General features: G+C 43.7%; 1 protein-coding gene across 1 annotated transcript; it reads right to left on the bottom strand.

Annotated features, from left to right (window-relative positions):
- Positions 1-659: 659 nt before the first annotated feature.
- Positions 660-18,487, bottom strand: allc (allantoicase; the record flags this gene model as incomplete). Its single annotated transcript, XM_083790510.1, has 11 exons — positions 660-812; positions 2,774-2,892; positions 9,083-9,191; positions 11,384-11,457; positions 11,604-11,759; positions 13,369-13,501; positions 13,601-13,680; positions 15,131-15,250; positions 16,241-16,328; positions 17,782-17,832; positions 18,422-18,487. The coding sequence occupies 11 exons, from the start codon at positions 18,485-18,487 to the stop codon at positions 660-662; spliced, it is 1,149 nt and encodes a 382-aa protein (XP_083646636.1).
- Between the last annotated feature and the right edge of the window lie 788 nt (positions 18,488-19,275).

Genomic DNA, 19,275 nt, shown 5'->3' with positions numbered 1-19,275 from the left:
CCCAGCTATCAACACATTGCGTTCCTGAGATTCCTCGTTGACATAAGCTCAGCTGGTGGTGACTCAACTCGTACTAACCACGAAACATTAAATATCAATAAAATAAAAATAAACGTAATTAACATTCAGTTTATGTTGTGCGACAGGCAGATGCAGCCACCCGCCTACCCGGAAATGTAGTCTCTGGGTTATTTGACTCGTTTCTAACGCTTATTATGTTACTCTTTGGGTATATTTGTACATTTCCACCTTCAGTCGATGCTTCATATCCATATGAGTGAAAAGGCCGGGGTGATCGGTTTATTTTTCAAACGCAGTTCTTATATGAAGAGATCTAAAATCCCCCTATGGTGATTTCAATGTAAATAAAAAATACATGAACCTGGGGACTGACGCCCTCTTCCGAAAGTGACGTCAGGACTTCGGTATGCACCACTGAATCTAAGAGTCAAATATTTTAATTGTACTTTTGGAGACTTGGGAAAAGTAGGCTATACGAAAAGTTATATTATGTAGATAAAAACATGGATTAGAATTGGAATCTTATGATATTCAGTCGACTAAAACTAGACTAAAAACTAAAACATTTCAGATGACTAATGTGACTGAAACTAAATAAAAGTTTATTAAAGAAAATAAACTCCCCCAGGGGTCAGGGGTTAAAGGTTAGAGGTCATGTTGACGGCGGGTCGACCCCACAGCCTCAGCCGGCTGACCCCCCCGTCGGGGGCGATGACCAGGCGGACGTGACTGACGGGCTGCTTCAGCACGAGCCCCTCCCCCGAGTAGAGGTGTATGTGGTGGGGGCGGAGCTACACAACAGACAGGAGGGAGGGAAAGATGGGTGGGACAGACAGACAGACAGACAGGGTATACATGTTATAAAATGCATTTTTTGGGGGGGGTTTTGGAGGCGCTAAAAATGTTCCAGGCTCCTTTTCTTACACCCCAATTTAGTTGTTAGGCAAATTAACACTCCGCACACATTTCCCTGCATGCTGCCACTACTGCTGTTAGTTTACTTTCACTCCATTATTCAGTAAAATAAATAAATCACACCCGTGTGAACCGAGTGGTGCAACTTAATTTTTTTTATGGTTTTGCACACTCAATTCATAATTAACGTTCCAATTTTGGAGCTCTGGCTCATGGACTAAGAGAACAGAAAAGAACCGAACCGGTTCCCATTGGGAACCAACCGGTGGGAAAAGGGGTCTATGTGCAGCCGTTTAACTGAGATGATGGTGTGGTCAAAGTGGAACTCTTTGGTGAGCTGTAAGTCAGCTGATTGTATCCATAAATATAAAAGAAAAAAAAAATAGATGCCTCATTGACCGCTGCAGTTTGTTGGAGCGATGTGTGTCGAAGGAGGGGCAGAAGAATTTACACTGGGAGAGGAAGTACGCCGGAAGTGTGGAAGGCACGTTACGTTGCCACTCAAGTGATTACTGGGCCAATCACAGCGCATCCTTTCCGGGACTCACAGACCCGAACATGCGCTCTGTGACGTACGCTCACGCTTCCGCGGGGCTTCGCAAGAGGAATCTCTAAACAATCAGTTGAGTGAGTGCTGAACATGTCTAGACATGTCTCGACTGCAGCGCACGCGGGTGAAATTACCAATTTCAACGTCTTCTGACAGACATACTGGGGGCATGCAGCAAGACCAACCCAGTAGTCACTTTGAGTGGAGCCACGGGTGAACATGAACTGTATGTCGGACATTACTATTACTAACCATACCGCAAACCCCAAACCTAAACATAACCGCGTCGCAACGCATGCGGGTGAACGTGTACTACATGTGTTACTAATCCTACCCCAAACCTAGACGTAACGTCAAGCACGTCGCAACGCATGCGGGTGAACGTGTACTCCATGTATTACTAACCCTACCCCAAACCTAGACGTAACGTCAAGCACGTCGCAACGCATGCGGGTGAACGTGTACTCCATGTATTACTAACCCTACCCCAAACCCAAAAACCTAGACGTAACGTCAAGGACGTCGCAACGCATGTCAGACCAAAGCAAACTCCGCAAAAAAAAAGTTGTTTGCAGTGGACACAAAAATGATATGAGCAGGATTCAAACCCACTCAACCCAGGAGGTATGGATTGCAAGTCTATTGTCTAACTGGCTGCTGCAATGCTTTTCTAGAGTCTACTTCATTGTAGACGAATTCAGAGACGGGTCTCATGGTCGCAGCTCATGGTCGCGTATTTCCTGTAGGCGGACTCGACATAGCTGCGGGGTTTATACCCTCACCAGGCGCATCTCAGTGAACGGCAGAGTGACTGATGTTAGTCTGCCTCAAACGTTACTCTTTTACCTGCTTTTTACTAACACTAACATTACAAAGATGCCCAGAACATCGAGATGAACCTGTGTAGTTTATGGCTGCTCCAACAGTAGTGGCAACGTTCCAAAAAAAAAAAAAACGGAATGTCAAAATATCCACGGTGGTAGCCGAGACCAGAGCCAGGTTTAAACCCGCAGCTACGTCGAGTCCGCCTAGGAAATACGTAAGCTGCGACCATGAGACCCGTTTCTGAATTTGTCTATAACACGCCCAATTTATGTAAAAGAAAAGGAAAAACCCTGCCCAGTAAGGAAAAACTGCGGGTTGATTTCACCCAACACCACGCCGCACTGGCGGTGCCCAGAATCGAACCCATTAATTTGTGGTCCAAAGCCGAGAGCTCTACTGAGCTCCTCAGACACAAAAAGGGAAGTAAAGGAAAACGCGTTTTGTAAGGGAGATGAGAATTACCTTCTGAGGAGGCAGGAGCACCTGCCACTTCCCAGAATTCCATCTGTTCCCGACACAGTCCACTTCCTCCTCGGGAGTCAGACTGCAGGCCTCCAACCGACAGGAGTCTGGGAAGTTACCTGTCACAGGCACGCATGCACGCACGCACGCACACACACACACACGCACGCACGCACGCACGCACACACACACACACACACACACACACACACACACACACACACACACACACACACACACACACACACCACAGATGCCACACCTAGTGAGCTTGTAGATTGGCCAAATATCCCCCGTTTTTATAATCAATTGAGATATGCAAATCCTCCAAACTGTTATGTATTCTGTTATGAATAAAAACTAATCTTAAACATACATAGATATTTTTTTGTTTTACTGATAACTTCCTCTCACAGAGGTGTGGTTCCAGACTCTATAAGTTGAGTTTTAAAATATCTGTTCTTATCTTTGTACCACTGCCTTTGCCTGATTTGACACTGCATTATATAGAGGGTATGTGCATGCTTAAAGTAAATGGCACATCGAGTGGCAAAGAAACATGCAAAGCCCATTTTGACCTGAGATCAGATTCTAAAAATGTCTTCTACATCCTGAAAGTTTTCTGACTGCATGTCTGTTTGAATGCCGTTTTGTTTTGTTTTGCTTTTGTTTATATTATATTATCTTTTCTGCTCTGTGAAGCACTTTGAGCTACATTTATGTATGAAAGGTGCTATATAAATAAAGTTTATTATTATTATTATTACTACTATTATTATAGCTATTCGGCGATTGGGGGAATAGTTGTCTGGCTAAACGCGAGACTGGCATTACCCTGACCTCACGAAACTAAAATCTGATCCCCAGTTTGACACGCTGACACCAATCAACTCGTTGTACGTTGAATAGTTGTCCCCAAATGAGGTTGACTAGTGCCAGTAAAACACACACACACACACACACACACACACACACAGACACGACACGACACTGGCGAAGGTTAAAGGTGTTCATTTGATCCGAGGGGCATGAAAAGCCGGCAGGATGCAGCCGTTCCATCAGCCCTGAGGGAACAACAGGACTCAGTGACACGATGGATTCCACCGCAAGCTTTAGTGTATACGTAAGTCGATAGGCGGAAACACGCGATGGCTTTTAAAGTGCCAAACACTGTCATGTCATGCTGGCTGTTGGCGTGCCATACTGATTGTTGGACTTAAAGCTGTAGGAAATACTTGCCTTTAATGTAGTTGTTCCAAAATCAATAATTAATTATCTGAATCGCGTGGTGGGAGTTCTTCTCTTTTTTGGCGGGTGAATGTTAAGTAGTTCGGGGCATTTGGTGGGAGTTATTTAAAAATAAATAAATCCACAAAACAAAACAAAAAAAACTAAAAAACTAAAACAAAAAAAAACATTTGTATTGTTGACCCACCAAAGCTGACCAGAACTCCCACCACGGGACGCAGAAAACAAAAAAGAATCCACAACAACTCTGTCTTTACAACTATACATTTTATTTTATTTTGTAATTTCTTTCTCATTTTTTCCCCACATTTTTGAAGTATAAAATATGAACACATTTAGCTGGGGACCCCCTGGAACCCCCTCAAGGAAAACCACTGACACAGCATGGTCACAGCTATGCGTATAGATTTCATATTATCAAAAGATATACTAAATGCTACTAAAACAATGTATACTACTCACATACTCTATTAGAAGGTCAATATCAGTCACCAGAAGCAGTGGCGTGGGTTTTCAACAAGACTAAAATTGAGTTTAAATTCCAGTGGGCTTATAGTTATCTCTCTACGTCGTCCTCAGACGAGCCCTCCATCGTCGTCTCCAGTCATCTCGGTTCTCCATACATCTGGCCAGCTCATTTGTGCTTTCTGCACCAGCATCTTTCTTTAGTACGTCCACGTAGGTAGGTGTGTTGGTTCCCACAGTACAAGCTTTTTGGCCGGGAGTTCTTGATGTCAGTGGCAGTGGCCAGCTAGTCTCATCCTCCTTACTGCTATCTTCTCTGTTACACTTGGTAATGCCCCGTACAGACGCTTGTTGGTGATGTGCTCATCCTGGTTGATGTTAAGTACCACACGTAACATTCTGGTATAGCACCCATCCAGGGATTTCTGTAGGGCTTGTGTAAGTGTCCAGCATTCACAGCCGTAGAGGAGGACGGACTCCACGTATAGCCTACACTTAAAGGATGGAGCATGTCTGATCCAATTAATATCAAATATCAAAATATTGAATCAAGTAATTTGAAAAATAAATAAAAACGTTTGCACGTTTGTTCCTTTCCAAGCAGGTGCGTAGGCGATGAGAACGCATAGCTAGGAGGAATCTGTACACATTAGAGCCGCACACTGAAAGAGCTCCTTATTAAAGAATACTGTAGAACCTGCACATTCTTCCGATCTGTGCTGTAGTTTTGAGAATTGATAATCTTAATCGTTTAGGCCAAATTCACTGTTGCGCTCCCATTTCCAGTCCACTGACAAACCAGCGACACTACAAAATGACACTGACCTAGCCGCAATTTGCAACTCTAGATTTTTTTTATATTGGGGATGAATCTAGAGTTGCAATACCCTCCATTGACTCCCCACTCATTCAATTTGCGTTTGCGATCTGCTTGTATTAAACAACATTGCAGCTCTATAGGCCAAGCTTGAATTATCCTCTTTCAATCTGCCGTGCTTTTGTTTCATACAAATCCACCGTAGACATGTTAGCTACTTTCTGTCAAAGTGTTGGAGTTTGGAAGCACTCGTTTTCCTTAACAGGCCGTGCTGCTGCCTCCTACATTATGTGCAAATGCGAAACAGGTGGTACGCAGGTGACTTTGACGAGTGCTTCCAAACTCCAACACTTGGAAAAATAATCACCTGCACAGAATGTCTTAATCATAGGCCAGCGGTCCAGGCACCTTGGCTGGTAGTCCGAGTCTGGCAGTGTGCCGTGGGTTCGACTCCCGACGGCCTTCACTGCATGTCACTCCCCCATCTCTCTCCCTCATTTCCTGTCAGCCTATACTGTCTGTCCCTCTATAACAAATATAAAATAAAGGCGAAAGCCAAAAAAATAAAACATTTAGAAAGTAGCTCATAACATGTCTACGGTGGATTTGTATGAAACAAAAGCTCGGCAGATTGAAAGAGGATAATTCAAGCTTGGCCTATAGCTGCAATGTTGGTGAGTTTAACGTCGTTTAATACAAGCAGATCGCAAACGCAAATTGGATGACTGGGGAGTCAATGGAGATAGGGTATATTGCAACTCTAGATTCATCCCATTATAAAGAGAAATCTAGAGTTGCAAATTGCGGCTAACACTGACCCAAGACTGCATGGGACGCAGTCACAACTCTGTGACCCCCAGACTGCATGTGACACAGTCACGGTTCAAAAGGACAGACGTGTGGAGCGTTGCCAGGCTCCTGTGTTACGGTGTAGAGTTACAGCAGATATTATACTACTATAGACTGGAACCCATGCTTTCTATGGCATAGGCAGCTCCCGGCAGGATCCGCCGGGATACACAAAGCTGCGCGACTGAGACTAATTAATTAGAGCGACAGAGAGAGAGAGGAGTGTGTGTGTGTGTGTGTGTGTGTGTGTGTGTGTGTGTGTGTGTGTGTGTGTGTGTGTGTGTGTGTGTGTGCGCGCGTGTGTGGGTCAATTTAACAAAGGTGCAGAGTGCAGACGATCAAAAATCAGCAGAGAGTGCTACTGTATGCCGTATTGAAGTGGACTTTGGCCTCAGACTTTTTGTTTTTCTCCCTGGAAATAAAAACGTCTGGGTTTCCGAGGCTATACTCACTGGCTGGCTTAGGGTAAGGTGCTGCATGCAGTGGAGAGGCCCGCATTAAAGGTCACGTCAACAAAAAAAAGAGGTCCAGGTGTTATTTTGTGCAAAAGCGCATTATTGGCTATTTCCCCTACCATAAGCCCTCAATGAATTGAACTGAATTGCATTGAATTGAATGGGGCATTGGGGTGTTGTGCTAATTTGCTTATTTCCATTGCTCAAAAACCCTCTCTTCATAATGCAAATAGCATCCCAAGCGGCACACTGTACTACTTATTTTTATGGAAATAAGTGAATTAGCACAAAAACCCAACCCCCACTGAGGGCTTATATATGGGGAGATAGCCAATAATGGACTTTTGCACAAAATAACACCTGGACCTCTTTGGTGGGGCACGTAACAACTACAAATAAAGGTAAGAAAGCCTTCTAGCATGGAATTCTCCTTTAACAATGGAACTTGGTGGAGCGTAAGCGCCATGGCCCGTAGCCCTGGTCTAGTGTGTTAGCGAGCTCTCACTAACGCCCCGTCAGGAAAGCCTCGGGGGAAAATCCCACCGCCGTGCGAGGGGTCCAACTTTACCACAAAAATAAACTAAACCACGTCGGTATTCACCGAAACAAAGCCTGGTTTTGTGTTGGTGAATGTATATTCTCCAGGCTGGGAATTAACCCCGTCCACAGCTTCTCTGTACACCCCCAATACTTTGTAAACGTGACAATTTGGCTCAGTACTTCTTTTTTGCCTTGATCTACACCAAACCCCCATTTGAATAGGTATTACTTAAGCAATATTACACGAGAGGGTTCCGCAAGCATCACTGAAGTTGCAATAATCATGTTAAACCACACCCTCAAGTTTAATATTGCAAATATACAACAGTTACCCTTAAAACTACGAAAATCGCTGAAAAGACATATTTTTTCAATGACAAATGTAGTCACTACGACCACAAATGTCCCAAGAAACTAGCTAGCCTAGCCACTGAGTTTGCGAGGTTGCTGCGCTCTGGGAGAACAGAGCAGCTGAAATCTTTGTTTTGATTAGGTGTGGAGTGGTGCTCGTTTGAAGCACGGCTAGAAGGCTGTTTCAACCAATCAGATTGCTTCCTCGAAACGACCTGTTGTATAATTAAGCATACAACTTTGTCCACCCACTGCCAACGTCCTTTTGTGTATATGGTATAAGTTACAGAAGTTATTACCATATCCTACTGGCTGGGTTTAGGTGTCACAGTATAGGAGAGAGACAGAGAGAGAGAGAGAGAGGTCAGCCCGTCAGGCCCCGGGGGTGATGGATGACCGAACCTCTATAAAGACACGGGAGGACATCTCATCCCCGCTCAGCTTGTGTTACTGGCCGTGTCACTCTATCTGCCTCCCTTTAAAAAAATATGATGTTCTCTAAGAGAGATGTTATCTGACTGCAGGTCTTAGAAAGAGATGTCAACGTTACACCGGCTGGGAGGAGCGCTTATCAGGGTCTGGAGATAGATCTCTGTGCGTGCGCTCGTGCGTGCGTGTGAGTGTATGTGTGAGAGAGAGAAACAAAAGTCGAATCGCAGCCAAGTCTATCGACTTTTAATTAGGGATGTCCCGATCCGATTTTTCGTCCCCAATCCGATCCCGACACCACAACTTCTGTGTTAGCCGATACCGAATACAGATACCAGTGTTGTGATCTCGTGTTGTGTTTATAGCTATCTAGCTATATATCTCGTGTTGTGTTTATACAGTAGCAGACTCCTCACTCCAATGTGCACTTTTGCAGTTTGGGCAACTCCAAAGCAAACTCCACATGGCCCCAACATTTTATTGACCTGCCATAGTGTCAACCCCCTTACCCCCGTGTCGGATCGATGGTTAGACTGGCATATTCTCCGATACCGATATGACAAATAAGGGCCAATATCGATACTTTTCCGATACCGATACAGTATCGGGACAACTCTACTTTTAATGTTCGTTTAGGGCAGCAGCTAAACAAACATTGGCAACTTATCATGTGACCAATATGTGGCGCGTTACGAACTTGTAGGTCTGCTATTTTTGAAAAATCATGTCATGTGGCTCAAATCTTTGATATATGGGAGTCAGCGGCCAATTACACCCTAACCATTACATTGGAAATGTTTGAGAACGACTGACATAGAAACATTTTCCAGAAAACTGTCCGGATTTAGAGGACATTTTGTAGAATCGTCCTCAGGTCAAAAATGGGTTAAAGTGATTGGTCGAAAACAACTCTAACTATGACAGTACCTTTAAAGTGATTAGCCAAAAAACAACGCTAACAAAGTGATTGGTCAAAAACAAGTAACCTTTAAAGTGATTGGTCTAAACAACTCTAACAAAGTGATTGGTCTAAACAACTCTAAACAAAGTGATTGGTCAAAAACAAGTAACCTTTAAAGTGATTGGTCTAAACAACTCTAACCACTTTGTTAGAGTTGTTTAGACCAATCACTTTAAAGGTCAAAAACAAGTCACCTTTAAAGTGATTGGTGTCCACCTCCACCTGGCTGATGACCCCCGGGTGACCCAGGCGGAACACGGCCCACTCGCACCCTGGAACCTGCAGGATGCCCGACTCATCTGCCTGACGCACGCACACACGCACACGCACACACACACACACACACACACACACACACACACACACACACACACACACACGCACACACACACACACACGTGTGGTTACTATGCTGTACTTATGGGGACATACGATACGTATAGCTTGCGTAGCTAGTTCAGTCAGATATACTCGAGGGGATCAATCAGTGTCATGTAATGACCCACATGACGTATGCTGACGTTGCAATCGGCTGACCAATTTTGGCGACGTATTTGAGCTCACCTATAAGCCTGCATGTTTCTTCCTGCCTTCCTTCTGCATAATGCGTTCCTGGTGGTTGCTATATGCACTCCCACCGCCACCCCAGCACCACCGGTGGGCTCTGCTATTGCTGTTCGCCATGTGGCGCGGGGGGGTTGTTGTTGTATATCTATCTCCCTGTTCTTAGTGGTTAATGATGGCTGTATAATTGTGCAGGGAGAAAAATGTATAGTGATGTGTAAACCTTATGCTATTAAGTTCACATGTACAGGCGGAGAGCGCGTGGAGCAGAGTAATCTAGTGAGAGAGTGGTGACACGCTTTGATCTCGCCGCAAAGTGGGTGCCTATGGGGTATAGTTCCAAACATTGCTCCTATGGCTGGAACTATTCCATTGAGATAGAATGAGCACTTCCGCATTCCATTGTTACAATGCGAGTCAACGGGCGTTTTAAATTATTTATTTGGAACACCTCTTGAGATACAATATCTCGTTTTCGAGAGGGTCCACAAAGGGAGTGTCATTACTCTCTTACTAGATTACTCTGGTGTGGAGTTGACTGTTTACTTTAGGTTGGGGCGGAAGCCGAGTAAGCGTGTTACATACATAACGGTCCGTCTAGCAACACTAACGTCACTCAATCCCTTACAGGACACCTTCCCCTTTTAGTAAGAAACATCACTCTTAACAACAAACCAGTATTAAACCAAAAAGGCAAACAAATGCAATTCACCTTTTTCCCTTCCCTCTGTATCCTTTTCTTTTTTGAGTGGTGCAACCACTCCTACAACCAGCTTGCAATGTCCTCGTACCTGTTTGTGTGTGTGTCTGTGTAAGCACGAGTATGTGACTTAATAATAGCAGTAGGGGGCGCCAGAAACAGTGAGAGGGGTAGTGTCTCTAATGAGAGAGAGTGAGAGAGAGAGAGAGAGAGAGAGAGAGAGAGAGAGGGGGGGGGGGGGGGGGGAATTGCACCACTCAGTTCACACGTGTGTGATTTTTTCTCTACTGTCAGAAAAAACATTCACATTCTCAAATCTCAATTCACATAATCAGAACACAATCTTTTTTTAATTTATTTTTTACATTCAGACATTTCACATATCCAGTCTAACAGTCGACCACAGGTGTTGTCGTCTGTGGAGCAGGTTGCTGAAGAGTGCGCAGATGGGCGCGGTTTCTCCTCAACTGTCCGTCGTCCGTCTCCACGATGTATGACCTGGGCATTGCCGCCTGCTGTACGACAGTCCCTCCTCTGTTCTCCTTGGAGAGCCACACATTTTGGCCACACTGCAGCGTAGGTAAGGGACGGGCTCCGTGACGCAGGTCGTAGCGACGTCATTGATCCTCCTTTGCCTGCATCTCTGACTTTCTGAACTCTCTGATGTTTGGCCAGCGAGAAAGCATGGGTGTTTGGGTGTTGTGGTATGTTGTAGCGAATCTGTCTCCAGCCATGAGGAGTTGTGCAGGGGAATAACCACTCTCCAGGGGTGTTGAACGGTATGCATCATCTTTTTCTTTTCTTTTTTTTCTCCTCTCGATTGTTCTTCTTATTGCATTCCGAGCTTCTGACACCATGTTGTGTAAACCTTATGGTATCAAGTTCACATGTAATAATGAGGCGTGTGGAGTTAACTGTTTACTTTAGGTTGGGGCGGAAGCCGAGTAAGCATGTGTCGTACGGTCCGTCTAGCAACAATAACATACCACTCAATCCCTTACAGGACATATTATAGCAGAGCCGAACGGCAAGATAAAATATCATATGCACACTTGTATTCTCACTTCTCAGTCTATAATAAATTGTTCCTTTTTTTCCAGTTTTCTGACTGAAAAACATGTTTGCTGATTTCCGGTGTGTAACATCGGCGGACAACTAAGTATAACATTGGGAAAACTCGAATCCAAACCCCTGTGCGTGCGTGCGTGCAGTGCTTGCGTGCGTGTTAAACCTTCAGTTCTCTGGGTCGGTCCAGTCTTCTGGCGGTCTCCCATCCATCTGCCATGTTGGCTGCTCTGGCCAGAACTGCACATGCATGCATACATACATACATACATACATACATACATACATACATAATACATACATATACATAGAAAACTCAAAAATGGAGTTAGGTGGTTTCCTCCCGACATTAATTATATGCTGTATAGTAATGTGATTGACATTACCAATCATATTGCGGGGATGTCCAAAGTGGGCGTCGCTGTATCCAAGACAGACTCCGCCATTGGCCAGAGCCAGCAGGTCCACCTTGTCCTGGGAGGAGACTGTTGACCAGTCCCTCTGCCCCACCCCATACACCCTGAACCTGGACACGCCTCCATCTGTACACGCACGCACGCATAGAGAGTTTATGACTGTATCATCACAATGACACATTATCACATCCATTATATGCAGCGTTGGGCAGTAACGAGTTACTAGTTACATATTACTGTACTATTATTACTTTTCCCAGTAACGAGTAAAGTAAGTTATTACTTAGTAATATGTGATATTATATAATATCAACAGTCTTGAGAGACTATAGGCTGCCTCAAAAAGGTCAGAGACTGTTGCTTTATTGTATTGTTTGTTATGTATGTATACAATATATAGTGTCCGTTTTGAGATGCTGCAGCCATGTGTGTGTAGTTCAGATTGTTGATGTTGAATTCCAAATGTGGAGTATGCAGCAGAACCAGACTGATGGGAGACTGTTGACTATTTTTGTTTTATATCCTGCAATTATTCAGTTTGGCTGATTGGAGACTTCGTATTCCAATGAATTGGATTCAGTTGTAAAAGGAGCTGGCTAAACAGATTGTGTTCTTTTGCGGGTGGAAGGGGCCCGGGTGAAAAAAAAGTAATATAAAGTAATATACATGTAACTATATTAGTCTTGATTCCAAGTAATAAGTAATGTAATATTATTACTTTTTCTAATGTTGAGTCTATTAATGACACAGTACTGACCAGGATACATGTTGAGTCTATTAACCCATTTAGACCAGGACGAAATTTTTAAAATGTCTTCTAAATCATGACAATTTTCTGAAAAACCTCATGTTTCAGGCTAAAGAAAAACAGGCTAAAGTCTGTTCTGCTTTTAAACCTAAATTGGAAAACCAAGAGAATATGTTCTATTGTTCTTGTTCCTGTCTGCTTCTGTGATTTGTGTCCTGTAATGTATTTTTTGTAATGTATTGTGTATGTCTTGTCTGTATCTTGAACGGTGACGTCATGGACGCAAAACAAATGCCAGTGCAAGCTGACAATAAAGTTGTATCGTATGTTTCTATATCAGTGGTTCTCAATATTTCATGTCAAGGACCCCAAAACTTTGATGTATTTGGTCGCCGACCCCCATCTGAAAACATGTCGTTTCCAAGCAAAGATTTGAGTTAAAAACGTTCGCTCTGAATGAATATATATAATATTCAAAGATTTACGCCACATTTTCACGATTAAAAAAAAATAGCAGACCTACACTCGTAGCACTCGGTGCCGTGCTACGAGTAGCTATTTTTCAATAGCTAAAGTATAACGTAATGCTTTAAAACACCAAAAGAGGTTCCCGCCCAGAATGGGTTAACTCAGTGGTTCCCAATGTGGGGTCCGGGGACCCCCAGGGGTATCTGAGGGAGTTTCAGGGGATCCCCAGCTCAATGATAGTTTGGTACCAAATGGACCCTCATGGGTCTGTAGTTAAATTAACATAGATTTTACAATATCAATTGAGGGTCCCAGAGATAGAAATGCCATTAAATGGGGGGGGGGGGGGGGGGGTCTGTAGACTAATATGCATGTCAAACTGGGGGTCCCTGAAATTCAACAGGTTGAGAATCACTGCTAGAGCCGTAAAAATCTTCTCTTATGGGGGGGTCCCTGGCATATATTTTTAAATGGGGGGCCCGCGGGCTAATGAGTTTGGGAACCACTGGGTTAACTGACCAGGGTACATGTTGAGTCGCAGGTGGGTGACCCTGTGGGCGTGGTCAACCTGGAAGTGGTTGTGACAGCTGTCGGAGTATCCGGGCTTCATCTCCGACACAGGAAGTACTTCCGTCCACGACTCGGACCCGAGCTGAAAAACACACAGCACACGTCACTGTCTGTGTGCGTGCGTGTGTGCGTGTGTGTGTGAGAGTGTGTGTGTGCGTGCGTGTGTGAGTGAGTGCGTTACCTTGGCGACAGCAGCAAACTGGCTGTCGTCAGCGGCCATGCCGGTCCTGTCTCCCTCCAGGGACATGTCTGGAGGGACGTCTGGACAGACAGACAGACAGACAGACAGACAGACAGACAGACAGACAGACAGACAGACAGACAGACAGACAGACAGACAGACAGACAGACAGACAGACAGACAGACAGACAGGGGTGGGCTGTTATAAGACTTTGCTCACATATGCAAAGGTTACAATATAATCTAGATAGCATCATTAGCATGTTATGTGGAGAGATGCCAGGTCACTATGGTCACTATTGCCCTGCATGGCATCCTATAGTTTCAATGTACAGATTCATTTTTCTTTGGATATTCTACTGTTAGACGGATGATAAAATAATAAGAGTGGCCATGGCTCTCCAGTGGACTGCAGGATTAACTTTCCTGGTTTTGGTGACCTCATACTCTTTATGAATATACAGTAATAGCAGAACACATGCAGTAATCGTTGCCGAGGTTATTGCCCTGACAGCACTCAACACAACATGAACGTCCATATATTGCGGGCTTATCATGGGAATGATCTGAATCGGTATTATGAGAAGACTATAGAGCGTCGCAGTCCCGCCCCCTTTCTTGACGACGCCAGGCCCAGGAAATGATTCCCAGTGCATTTTTTCCCATAGACATTTCAAAAAGTATTTATTTAAAGACGGTTACACCGTGGACGAGGCCAACTCGAGTCGTGACAACTCATGACAACAAACACAATATTTTGGACCAAACAAACAATTACAAAGAAGAAAAACAACAAAAAAAGTGTTGTAACCTGCCGTTTTTTTTTCTTCTTTGTAATTATTTGTTTGGTCCAAAATATTGTGTTTGTTGTCATGAGTTGTCACGACTCGAGTTGGCTTTGTCTGCGGCGTAAACGTCTTTAAATAAATACTTTTTGAAATGTCTATGAGGAAAATGAACGGAGAATCATTTCCTGGGCCCTGGTACGGGGCGGGACTGCGACGCTCTACAGAGCAAAGTTCATTTTCCTGTTTGGTCGGTCACTCAGTCACACTGGTGACTTCGCTCATCAGCCGGTGTGTTCATCTGTCCCCATGGCCCGGGTCTGCTGCTAACATCTCCAGAGGTAAGAACACACAGGATACTTTGCTTAAATAAATGACTGGCTGCCTGCCGTGGCTGGCTGGCTGGCTGGCTGACTGACTGACTGACAGTGGTAGTAGAAGTCAGAAAAGAGCAGTAGATGTGTGCTTAAATATTTTTTTTTATTATATCAGAGTACTGAAGCCTCATTGGACGTTGACGTGATGTACGTCATATCTGTCTGAGCAAATAGACATGTTACGTCATGACGATGTACGATGATAAGAGCGCCCCTCACTTCACACAGGTGTGATTTTTTTTCTTCCATTCTTTACTTTATCCATGACAGGAGAACTGGAAATCCGAAGTTGTTGTTCCTTTGCACATGTTATTGTGTGTGTGTGTGTGTGTGTGTGTGTGTGTGTGCGTGCGTGCGTGCGTGCGCACCCAGACAGGCAGCCTGTACGGACACAGAGGGAGAGTAGTTTCCTGTGAAGAAGGAGGTGTCCACATCAAAGCCACGGATCAACCCTGGCACTCCCAGCTGGATGATACACCAGTCATAACCTGACGCACACACACACACGCACGCACATGCACATGCACATGCACACACACAGTCAGAGAGAGAACATCACATTAATGACCGTAGCCGTAAAGGGCTTTTCACAGTAGCAACTACTCCTCATGTTTGTTTACTGATTAATGCTTATTCATCTTAATCATGATCCCAGGTTTAAAAAAGGCACTATTAGAAACAATTATTTTGCAGATTACAAAATAAATACAATTCGATTAGACTTTTCGGTGTCATTTAGGTGTGTCTGTACATATGGTCTACTACTGTCTAAGTGATTGGAGATTCCCCTATATCTCTTAGTTTGGCATGTATTTGGCCTTTGTTTGGCGACCTGTGATCTCTTCCCTGAGGGTGCATGGTGGTGGGGGGGGGGGGGGGGGTCTTTGAAGTCAGACATAAAAAGCTTTCTGGTAAAGTCAAGATACAGCTGAGTCCATGTCTGTGAACAATCTGTGCACAATCTGAGAATGCAGAGAGCCCCATCTGTTCTATACAGCCTTATAGTCAGTGATTGCATATTATACTCCAGCACTACATGCATGTAGCCATATAGACCAAAACCAGCTATACCCCTAATTTCTTCAGGCGACGCAGGACAAAATAATCTACGGGATCGCACTCGCTTGTCGCAAATTTACCTTATATGTTATAGAAAATTAACTACTAGACGTGTCCAGGCCCGGGATTTGTCTCGCCGTGCCCTTGAGCCATTATGTTATACTTCAGCTATTGGAAAAATAGCAGATCTACGTTTTTTACTCAAATCTTTGCTTCCTGGAACAACATATTTTCGGATGGGGGTCGGCGGCCAATTACATATAATCTTGGGGGTCCTTGACATGAAAATGTTTGAGAACGACTGACATAGAAACAGAAAACTGTCAGGATTTAGAAGGCATTTGTAGAATCGCCCTCAGGTCTAAATGGGTCAAGGCACTGAAGACATGCAGGTGAAGGTTGTCTGACGTCAAACAGACCTGGGATTCTCTTCCTCCGTGTCTCCCATCCATCCATCCACTTCCCAAAGTCAGTGAACGCAGACGCAATGAACTGAGGAGCATCTCTCTGGGAACAACACATACACTAAATGTTATATAGGCGTTTGTTCAGAATGCAGACAAATCTGTAGCAAGCAAGAGTTTATTGTTAATTAAACTAATTTGAACAAGAAAAAAAAACCTATGTTTCTATGTCAGTGGTGCTCAACCATTTTCATATCAAGGACCCCCTGGTATTTGGCCGCAGACCCCCCATCTGAAAATATGTTGTTCCGGGGACCCCTCTCCCGGAAGCAAAGATTTGAGTTAAAAAACGTTCGCTCTGAAATAATATATATTCCAAGATTTGCGACATATCAAAACATAGGCCTGCTCTGTCTGTTGTATGACATGTCGTTCAATGCAGTCTGACCATAATCTTAAACAAGCTCTTAGTTAAAATGCATTAAACCCACCATAACAGCGGGTCAGTCAATTAATTTTCGGCACATCAGCGACTGAGATGGCTTATGCTCTGATTTAAGAGGGAACACAGCAGTACATATAGGCCAGTGTTGATTTTGTCGACTAAAAAGGTGGAAAATGTTTGTCGACTATCTTTTTTCACTGACGAAAACTAAATGGAATCTAAATAAAAAACTAAGCTATGATGACTAAAACTAAGACTAAATATGCTGACAATTTCGTCAACAAATAAAAACTAGACTAAAATGTTAGGAAGGGACTAGTGGACAAGAGATCCAGTATAAGTAATTTTACACTTGGTGCTGAAAATAGCCGATCTACAAGCTCACAACGCGTCGTACTCGTGCTGCGACGCGTTGTGAGCTTGTAGATTGCCCATTTTCAGTGTAAAAACAGTCATTATGACGGCATCAAGGCCCGCCAAAATGCATTTTTGTCACGTTCTGTGACATGTTATGTTTTCTTGTGTACCCTGTTCTTGGTTTTTGTTATTGTTTTACCTTTCTGTTGTGTTCCTGTGATTTTGATGTGATTTTCCTCGTTTCTTAGTTGAACCTGTGAACCTTTATTTTGTAGTCATGTTTTGTGCCTTCCTGTCTGCCCCTGTAGTTCTGTTCCTGTCTTGTCTCACTAGTCCTGTGATTGCCCATGTTTCCACCTGTGTCCCCTTAGTTCCCCAGCCTATCCCAGTGTTGATTGTCAGTGGTGTTCACCTGTGTCTAGTTTTCCCATGTCTATAAGTTTGCCGTGACAATTTTAGTCGACTAAATCAACTGTGGATTTAGTCGATAAAAATCTCATGATATTTAGTTGAGTGCATGAAAGACTAGACTAACACTAAAACATTCCGGGTGACTAAAACTAAATGGAAGCTATTCAAGAGACTAATGACTAAAGCTCAAATCAAAATGTCCTGCCAAAAGCAACACTGGTATAGGCTATATGAAATGTTCCCACGTGACGTGTTGATAAAGATACATTTAAGTGTTGTGCTCTGCTGTGCTGTGCTGTGCTGTGCTGTGCTGTGCTGTGCTGTGCTGTGCTGTGTAGTTTACCTTGAGCAGGTTGTTGGCTGGAGCAAACCATTCGTCTGTAGCGAAAATCACCTGGAATGAATCCAAACACAGCACTGGTTGTAAATCAAGTAGCACATCCAATCTGCTACTGTTGTAAAGTAGCACATCCAATCTGCTACTGTTGATGCTTTTGTGTGATACTAGTATGATCAAGTAGGGCATTAATTTATGGAAAAAAATAAACATTTAGGATTGAGACCAGATTTTAAAAAAATGTCTTCTAAATCATGTCAGTTTTCTGTATGTTTCTATATCAGAGGTGCTCAAACTATTTAATGTATGAACCCATACATTATATGTAATTGGCCGCCGACCCCCATCTGAAAATAGGTTTCTCCAGGGACCCCCCCCCCCCCCCCCGCGCTCTGAAATAATATAGGCCTATACTCAAAGATTTGCGCCACATTGTCACGACTTTTCAAACATAGTATAACATAATGCTTAAAACACCAAAAGGGGGTTCCCGTCCTGAATGTCTTAAAACAATAGAGACATAAGCGCCCCAACAGCAATGGTATAATATCTTTTGTCATGAACTGTGACCCTTATTTGTTTTATGACGGAAGCGTCACGTCGGCGTTTTATGACACCAGATAAAACACACGACAGTACTAGTCACCTTGCCTCCCGTCGTCTCACACGCCAGGTTATTAAACTGCACAAATGCAGGTTGTCTGCTCTCCATCTGCACGGTTCTCCTCTCCGCCATGTTCAGCTCTTTATAATATCCTGGTTCAAACACAGCTACTGTAGGATACTCTATAGATTTTTAGGATAATATGAAACGTTAGTATGTAAAGCTTTAGCTGTTCCCCCACACACACTGGTAGTGTTTGTACAGGCTGGAGCCGGCTGGTCAAAGTGCACTGACTGCTCTGTCATTGACAGCACTGACTGACTGCAGGGGCAATGCTGGAAGTCATGGGGGTGCAACATATACGTTGGTTAGACATACTAACAGACCGACAGGCATTAGTCCAACAACACTGTCTCTCCTGACACATGTGTGACTGGTTCTAAACCTAACCTCCCACGGCTATTTTCAGCAAGCATGCCAAGTGTAAAATTACTTGTGTTAGGCCTACTGAATCTCCTGTCCACTAGTCCCTTCCTAACATTTTAGTCTAGTTTTTATTTGTTGACGACATTGTAAGTATATTTAGTCTTTTTTTAGTCATCGTAGCTTAGTTTTCAATTAGGTTGCATTTAATTTTCCCCAGTGAAAAAAGGTAGTCGACGGACATTTTTCGTCATAGTTTTAGTCGACACTGGTAGCAATAGCACAATAGTGTAGAAGTAGCCCTACTCGCTTTCCTGTATTTTACTCGAGTAGTACGAGTGCAAAAGTATTGGCAGAAGAATATACTACACAGTACCAAATGTAAAACTATATAGGTACAATATGCATTATCACAATAATTGACATTATTGGATTGCTATTAGTAATGAATTAATGTGTTCACTTTTATGTTT

The sequence above is a fragment of the Protomyctophum parallelum genome (genome assembly GCF_964188405.1).
Source record: "Protomyctophum parallelum genome assembly, chromosome: 19".
Lineage (NCBI taxonomy): Eukaryota > Metazoa > Chordata > Actinopteri > Myctophiformes > Myctophidae > Protomyctophum > Protomyctophum parallelum.
The sequence above is the reverse complement of the archived record's forward strand: the minus strand, read 5'-3'. Positions and strand labels throughout refer to the sequence as shown.